Raw genomic sequence first — 9,311 nt, 5'->3', positions numbered from 1 at the left:
CTCTTTTTGTGCTAAGGAACAATAAATATAAGAAATACCAAAGTACATTGCTATTTCTTGCACTTAAATACAAGAAATACCAAAAGTATATTGATATTTCTTGTACTTGGGACAAAAACACAATTACCAAATCAACATGCATTTATTGATGCCAAAGTGCATTGCTATTTTCAAACTAAGACAAAAAACGAAAGTACATTGCTATTTCTTGCACTTGGGACAAAAAACCAATTACCAAAGCTTTTAGCAAATAATACCACAAACCAAAATTACGAAATCAACATGAATTTATTGAAATTAAATAATCTTGTTTTACCTATGATGGTTGTGATGACTATGGTAGTTGTAACGTCCCGAAAACCACAAGGTGAAAATTTCATTTTTAACATAATAAAAACACCCATTTATCTTTTTTTTTTTTTCAACCATTTAGAAGTATTTCATAATAAAATATTTATTAGAGTACAATCCCAAAATCACAAGTTGCAGAAAAACATGGGTGTATGTGCTTTGATCAAGGTTGTAGAACTCGTTACTCGGTATCTGTTTAGCCGACTACCGAATAACGAGTACTCGGAAGTACTCAGGAGTACTCGGGGAGTACTCAGATTTAGTAATTCATGTAGAAATATTTTTAGGGAAATTACATATTTTAAAATCATAAGTTAAAATCATAAGTTGATTGAAATATATAACAAAATTAGATATATGTGAATACACAAAAACTAAAAAACACATAATGGTCTCACTTTTGTGAATAATTACTGAAAATTTAAGATACATATGTAGTAATAATCACATGTGTGCGAGTTAAATAATAAATCATTAAGTATATTATACATATTAATACTGAGTTGACCATATTTTACAACACTGCTCAGTTCAGTAAGGGTCAAACGGGGACTACTAGGGATTTTTTAACTCGCCTCGGTAAGGGGCTGAGTAGCGAGTACTCGGTGGAGTAATCGACAAACTCGACAAGTTTTACAACAAAGGCTGTGATCAAGCCGGGCCCACCCTTTCAAACCGGGAGTATTTGAAACCATGAACATCAAACTGTAAGCAGAAAGCTTAGTGAGTTCTCTAAAATACCACATATCATACATATATTTTCCATGGGCTACCCCCATGGTCTGGCATCCAAGTGTCATGGGCTACCTCGATGGTCTTTTCTTAAAATGTTGTGGGCTGCCCCCATGGTCTGACATCCAAGTGCCATGGACTACCCCCATGGTCTTCCATACAAATGCCATGGGATACCCCCGTGGTCTTCCAATCAAGTATCACAAAGACAACTAACATTCCATATAAAAAGTAATGGGCAGACATTGGTGCCGTCGACCCATGGATATGGTGAGAAGACTCACCTTAAACCAAGATAACTGAACACTCGAACTGCTGTTACCAGAAGCCTCACACTGACATCGTTAAATAATATTCCATCAATAATTGATTCTCGACCCAAACTAGAATTCTAGTCCAATGACCAAACCTTTCATGGTAAAAGACAATTTTACCCTTTTCCTTATTTTGCCAAAATCCAAGGCCCAAAATATCTAAATTGGGCCTAAACCCATCATGGGCCTAATTCGAGAAAGGCAAATATCCTAAAAGGCTCAAAAAGTCCCATGGTCAAATCTGGTCAAACTTCTGGTCAATGGTCCAAGGTAAAAAAAGTCAATGAATCAAGAAAACCCAACAGACTGAGTACGCCCCACATACGCCCATTAGACTCAGTACACGTCACGTACTAGGAGGTACGCCTTGCGTACTCACCCTGCCCACAACTAACTTAGAAAATGTCTTAATCCCTTAAGCCAAAACGTCTAATACTCAGATCTAGTTCCAAAACATGTCTTAATCCATAAAGTTGTTAAATTTAAGCTTTTGCATGGCTCAATTGGTCCCAAATCCAAGTTCTTACTTTACAACTTCATCAAAGAGGCTAATACACATGCATGGGTTGATATTATCCATCAAGATTGCATTTTTATGCATTTAGGACGCCTAAAACGTCCATATCTAGAGAAAAAACTCTTGGAGCAAACTCATTCACATAAGGCAACCCAAGGAGACCAAAATGTGCCACAACCACCCTAAAATAGATCCACCCAAAAGAGATAACAAGATTAAATTTTTTTTTTACCTTCAATTGGTTCCAAAAGATGGGAAATTTTTGGATCTACAAGCCCAACTCGAAGTGATGATACTTCAACAAGCTCCAATCTCTTTGAGATGCACAAAAACACTTCAAGATTCCTCACAAAAGCTTAAGAACTCCAAGATGGTGGCTAGGGGTTGAATATTAGGGTTTAGGAGGCATGAGGCTGATATGAACAAGGCTCAAGAATAAATGAGGCTTAAATAAAGGTAAAACCCTAGAAATTAGGGTTTCTTGTTGAAAGGAGTACGCCCCGCGTACCCTTAGTATGCTCGGGGTACTCAAAAGAAGATCACGATCCATTTACCCATTACGCCCCCACATACTTGATGAGTACGCCCCACGTACTCGACCAAGTTGCAAAACACTTGAGCTTCATTTGGCCGTAACTCCTTCGTTCTAAGTCCGTTTCCGAGGAGCTTTATATCCACGGAAAGGTGACAAGAAGCCCTACACTTCTATTAACTCACCTTCGCCTAAAGACCTTCCGAACAAAAACCCAAAATTTCAAAAAGGCTCGAATTACCAAATTACGATTATACCCTTAGGCTCCGAAACGCAATCGAACACTCGGATCAATTAATCTATAATAACCACATCTAAAAAGGGCTAATCCTCTATTCCCCCAAGGCCCGAAACTTTAAGATAACTGATGATCGGGTAACGGTCCCGATTGATGAAGCGATTAGAAACCAAGTGTTATAGTGATGGTTGCGGTGGTTGTGTAATCGGCGGGATAGCAAAAGGTTTTCGCTTGGTGCCTCTGATATGGTCACGTCATTCACCTAATATACTCTTAAAAGTAGCTCTTTCTTGAGCGGGTGTTAACTGTTTTTCACCTTCTGGCCCGTGCGTTTGTTCTAAGAGCTATCCACTAACCGATTCTATGTTTACCAAAAGTGATTAACAATTAAGTATACATAAACACTTAATTATATGATAAAATTATAATAAAATACTTACGTATTGGTGTTCTGCCTCAAAACGTTTCCACTATCTTTAGATTATGTTTAACATTAAAAATTACATTATATTTAAAAAAAATAATTACAAATATCGTATGTTATCTTCTTATAGCAAGTACTACTATACGAGCTCGACCCCCACAGTTCACGGTCGTTTGCATTTGACAGATCTTTTTGTTCTTTTCTGAAGCAGATATGTGTTCAACCGTTTGAAAATACTGAACTGTTTTCCTCCAATTATCAACCACCATATCATGTGGGGGTTGGCTAATGCTCTCGGGATATCCTCATACCCTCTGACTTGCAAAAATATTCTTTTACATCAGCTTGACGCTCTCAATAACCTTTTAACAAAGCCGCTTCAAAACTCTCTAACAACATAGGAACGTCTGGATCCCGGGATAACCCATCCAAATCAAACTCTGTCTACAAAAACAAAAAAAGGTAGCCAAGTAAAAACCAATCATAATTAACCATATAAAATATTCTTATATAGATAATTTACCCCTAAATGTTGTTTTACTGTATCCTTTATCGCAGGGGAAATTTTTTTCCAAGTCCATTTATCAAAAGGGACCATCCGCCACATTATTTCCCCAACTTCGCGTGCAAACATGTCCTTTGGCTCTCCTACGAGATCATATATCATATCCCTATCACACTCCATGTTAATCCGTTTGGCCTTATTATGTAAGAGCGCTCTTTCGAGCTTAAGGTTTTTTGCTTTTCCTCGTACTCTCCTGTGTAGCACAATTACAAATATAATTAAAAATTATTAGAAACAATATTTTATATTAATTGAATAAAAATAGTAAAAAAAATTCATAATAAGACCTACCATCCTGCTCATGATGACCAACACCTCTACCACTTGGGAAAGGTCGGTCCTCAACTCCATCACCGCCATTTCCATGGCCCATAACATCAGCCATGGTGTACAAAAAAAAGAGTCATATCAACATCATTTCCTGTAAACTTATAAGATATACATATACAATTTTTATTAGAAATACACACAAACTAGGAATCCAAATAAAGTTTCAATTATACATTTTACTTTACGTGAAGAAATGAATTATAGCATCCTACTTGTTATTTTTTTAATTATAACATTAAATGACATTACAATTTATAGCATCCTACTTTTTTTTTTTTAATTATAGCATTGTAGTTTTAAGGCTTGCCTAATTAAGTCATAAATAATTCAGACATCCTACATACATACATTCTTATTCCACACAAATAAACATACATCTATCATACCTACACAAATATATACAATATATACAAATACACACATGCATACATTATACACACATAATTTTTTGATTGCATATAAATACACATATACACAATATATATACATCCATCATACATATATATATATATATATATATATATATATATATATATATATATATATATACACACATATGTATACATTTATACACACATACATGATGCATACCAACTACACATAAACATAAAAATACACTTATAATACATATTAACTGTTGGATTAAACAAATTTGTATACCAAATACCATATGTTTGCATACCATCAAATTTATGTAATAATTGTTAGATTTCTTACTATAACCTTGAATGTGACAAAAATAATTCTATAATTATTTTAGCTCATAAAAGTTTGCTTACCATCTGTTTTAGCTCAAATACCATTTGTTTGTGTACCAAATACCATCTATTTGCATACTAAAGAGAGTCACTAACATTAAATTGAAATCAGAAGCACTTGTGGTGGTGTTTTCGCCAGAAAAATCTGCAATGACGGTGGACTCGCCGGAGCAGCAACAACAATGGCTATTTGTGGATTTCTCGATCACAAAAAATTATTTTAGAGTTGACATACTTCAGAGGAGAAAAAAACCGTCAGGAGGGACGGGAAATTACTTGTCGTCGGTGGTTTTGTGGTCGAAGGGTCGCGGAAAACACACCTAATCGCCGGTAAACGCCCCAAAATAGCCAGTATAAAACCCCGGTGGTGTTCCTATCAGTCAGAGGTGGTAATCGGCTGGTGAACGACCTTAAGCTTTCCAAAGGGTTGGAGTGGAGTCGGAATCGCCAGAGAAGAGAAGTAGGAGTGGTAGTGAGAAAGCAAAACGTCGACAGGTGGATGAAATTGACTTAAGCTATTACCCGCGACGGTAATAGCATCAGCGGCGACACTCGATGGTAAATGGAGGGAAGTTTTCGCGGTCAACATTTTTAAGGTATTAGCGGCGACGGGCTCGCCGCTATTTCTATCGTCGATAATAATCTTGTACGATGCGCATCATTTAACCATTCGATTGGAATTAAAATCGACGGCTGTGGTGAAGCCTGAACATTTGACACGGATCAATGTTTTTTATCAATACCGGCAACAAAGGCATTAACGACGATATATTTGAAATGTCGTCGGTAATGCCTTTGTTACCGCTAATACCGTCACCGATATTAAGCGCATTTCTTGTAGCATGTGAGAGTTTTTCTAATTTTGCAACTACAGGGTTAGAAAAAAAGGGTATTTATACTTCAAAAAGCAATTAAAGAGCATGGGTTAGACCATTTCACAAATGGTTTTTTAATGTACAAGTCAACGATGCATATGTGTGCATTAAAGGTTGTATGTTCTGATGAACTAAAGAATCATAGATGGCCAATGGCCGACGATTTCATTGGCTAGTTGGTGTAATTTGTTAATTTTTGGTTATTCTCTGCAAAATAATTAGGATTGTTGGCTAAATTAAAAAATTTATCTAGTTTATGAAGATCCCTTTAATGTGCATTGTTATCTACCTTTTTTTTTTTCCTCTATCCTACCTTCAGACAGATAACAATTTCTGGACTTGGTTGAAATGCAGCCACCTACCTGATTGAAACACATAAAGTGGAGGCGATTTTAGGGTTACAGACCTTGGAAGAAGTGCTTTCAGTTTCAGAGGTATGTAGTGAAGCTCAAGTTCCAACTTTCTCTCTTTTTGATTCAGTTCCCCAACGGGCACTAGATAGGTGGCCTTACCTATTTCAAGCTTCACCTTCTCAGTTTCCTCAAACGAAAGCTTTTGTTGCTATTCTTGAGTCTTACGGATGGAGTCGTTTTACTTTCATATACGAAGATATCAATTCAGCATCCACTCAAATCATTCCACATCTCATGGAAGCCATTAAAGAATCCAGTGTGGAAATAAGCAGCATTGTAAAGCTCTCACCTTTATCCTCTTCCTTTTCATTGCCAAAAGAACTCGAAAGAATCAGTAAAGAACAATGCAGAGTGTTTCTTCTTCATTCCTCTTTGGAAACAGGTGTTCGCCTTTTTCAAAATGCAAAGAACATGGGGATGATGGAAAAGGGTTATGTGTGGATCACAACAAGTTTAATCACAGATCTTCTCCATACTGTAAATTCCTCTACTTTTTCCACAATGGAGGGCGTTTTGGGAATTGGGAGTTTCTTCTCACAGTTTGATGATTTTAGCACAAAGTTTCAGAAAAAGTTTAAACTCGAACAACCTGAAGAAGAAAACAACATCCCTGGGGTTTTTGCAGTTCAGGCATATGATGCTACATTGATTGTGGCATTGGCATTGACCAACAACAACACGAGTTGGAAGTCTGTTGACCAGAAACCACCTGCATCACATAAATTTCCAATCATAAATGTTATAGGAAAATACTATAGAGAACTAGGGTTTTGGTCAGAAGGACTCGGTTTTTCTGAGGTTATTAATGAAAAAACCACTTATGACACCTCTTTAAAAAGTTTAGGCTACATTTTTTGGCCTGGGAAACCGTTGCATACTCCAATAGGATGGGCTATTCCTACAAATGCCAATCCATTACGAGTTGGTGTCCCAACAATGGCCATGTTTAAAAAGTTTGTGGAAGTGAAATATGATCATAAAAATCATAATCTCACTTACAGAGGCTACTCAGTTGAGCTTTTCAAAGAAACCATCAAACTCTTGCCTTATTACTTGCCATATGAATTTCATCCCTTTAATGGGACATACGATTCTCTAGTGGAGCAAATTTATTTGAAGGTAAATCAATTCAATCAATGTTATATTGTTCTTCTTATTGTTATTAAATTCTTTATTTATTCTGGCAGAAATTTGATATGATAGTTGGTGATGTATCAATCGTTTCAAGGCGATACAAATATGCTGAGTTCACACATCCGTACACAGAAACAGGGCTGGTGATGATAGTACCTGTCACATCGTATCATGGACAATGGTTATTTGTGAAGCCCTTTACATTAAGCATGTGGGCCCTAACAATCTTAATCAATATATATAACGCCTTTGTGATATGGCTGATTGAGCACAAAAACACCCCTGAACTTGGAGGGTCTGCTTTGAATCGCACAGGAACTCTTCTCTCTTTAGCGTTTACTAGAATGTTCTTCACAAATGGTAAGTTTTAAACATTTCACACACATTTCAAACCTCTTGTAACAGTGTTAATCTGTTATCATCATCACTCAGGTGATGCGCTTCATAGTAATTTGACCAGAATGACAACAGTAGCGTGGTTGTTGGCGGCAATAATCATAGGGCAGTGTTACACCGCTAGTCTCACCAGCCAGCTCACTGTTAAAAGGCTGATACCTAAAGTAACAGACTTTGAAACCCTAAAAAATGGTAATGCAGTTGTGGGGTATGGCGAAGGAGCCCATGTTGCCAGTTATTTGGTGGATGTTCTTGGCTTCAAGAATCACAACATAAGAGCTTTCACTTCTCCAGAAGGATACGCACGTGCCCTTAAAAACAAAGAAATATCAGCGGTTTTTCTTGAGGCTCCTTTCACTAAACTTTTTCTTGCTAAATACTGCAATAGCTTCATTGCTGCTGGACCTACATTCGGGGATGGAGGATTTGCGTTTGTAAGATTATAATATTATATAAACTTTTTCTTAATTTATCATTTGAATATCTGTTGATTTGTTTGTAGGTGCTTCCGAAAGGTTCTCCAATGGTGGCTGATTTTACTAAAGCATTGTTGAATGTGTCTGAAAGTGGAACCCTACAAGAGATAGAGAAAAGAATGATTGGTTCTGAGAAATGTGTAGAGATGGATTCAGATGACGATGAGTATGAAAGTTTGGGTCTTGGTAGTTTTTCGTCACTTCTTGTTTTGACCAGTGGGACTTCAACTGTTGCTCTTGTAATTTATGTTGTTATTAGCTTGCGGGATTATTGCCGGATCGAACAGAAAAGTATAAGTTCAATTTTTTCAGATGTTAAGAAATACTTTATGAATCGAAGGAGACGATTCTCCAGGAAACTCAGCAACGTAGAAAGTCCTAAAAGTCCCAACTTGGAAATGACTTGAGTAAGTACACCAACCTTTTTGCAAGTAAGCATATTATGAAAATAGATCATACCCTGGGGGTTGAATTAGGGTTTACGGATTCTAATAGGTGCATTAGAGGCATGCAAACGGATTGGGCTGTCAGGGCTTATGGAATAGACTCACCTTGGGTCGGGCTTTTACATGTTCTCAACATACTAAAAGTTGGTGCAAATTGGATCAACTATTAGGGCTAAATTATTGTAAACTTTAGTTTTTGTGTTTTTGATGATGCAATTAGCGATTCATGATGAAATTATGGAATTCTTATGTTGTAAACCGTCTAATGTGGTTAGAGCAATGCTATCATGTTCTTAAATTCATTTTTGATGGGTTTAACCCTTTACAACCATGTTAAATCAAGAAATTAATGGTTTGAGACAAGTTAGGTTTCTTAGACTTTTTTTTTTTTTTTTTTTTTTTTTTTTTTTTGTAGATTTAAGGATGTTTATGACCTTGTAATGCTATAGTTATGTTACATGTTGGTGAATCATTACGGATCAATTTTATGCTTTAAAAACATGTTTGTGGATGCTTTGGTGAAAATTCACAGTAGAAATCGTGGATGTGATGGCTCAGCTATGAGAATGTAGGAGGAGGCAGTACGACCATCCACACGACTTTACGAGTTTTATTGTAAAACGTGGTATCACGTATAAGCATACTATTGAAAAATTGAAGCTTTTATCTTGGGGGTTGAATTAGGGTTTAAGGGTTCTAATAGGTGCATTAGGGTCCTATAGTTAGAGATGGAAAGTTACCTTTCAGGGCTTGGTATTCCCTGTAAAACCAGACGCAGGCATTAGGTCTGATCCTGTTAGGCTAAAAACC

The 9,311-nt window shown here is 36.6% G+C and overlaps 1 protein-coding gene across 1 annotated transcript; it reads left to right on the top strand.

Moving 5' to 3' along the window:
- Positions 1-5,983: 5,983 nt before the first annotated feature.
- Positions 5,984-8,803, top strand: LOC111920013 (glutamate receptor 2.8; the record flags this gene model as incomplete). Its single annotated transcript, XM_023915591.3, has 4 exons — positions 5,984-7,168; positions 7,237-7,543; positions 7,616-8,013; positions 8,082-8,803. Coding segments are annotated over 4 exons (2,271 nt in total), but the record flags the coding sequence as incomplete, so codon positions are not given.
- Positions 8,804-9,311: the final 508 nt, after the last annotated feature.

This window comes from Lactuca sativa, chromosome 5, assembly GCF_002870075.4.
Source record: "Lactuca sativa cultivar Salinas chromosome 5, Lsat_Salinas_v11, whole genome shotgun sequence".
NCBI lineage: Eukaryota > Viridiplantae > Streptophyta > Magnoliopsida > Asterales > Asteraceae > Lactuca > Lactuca sativa.
This window is presented reverse-complemented; position numbering and strand designations above follow the sequence as displayed.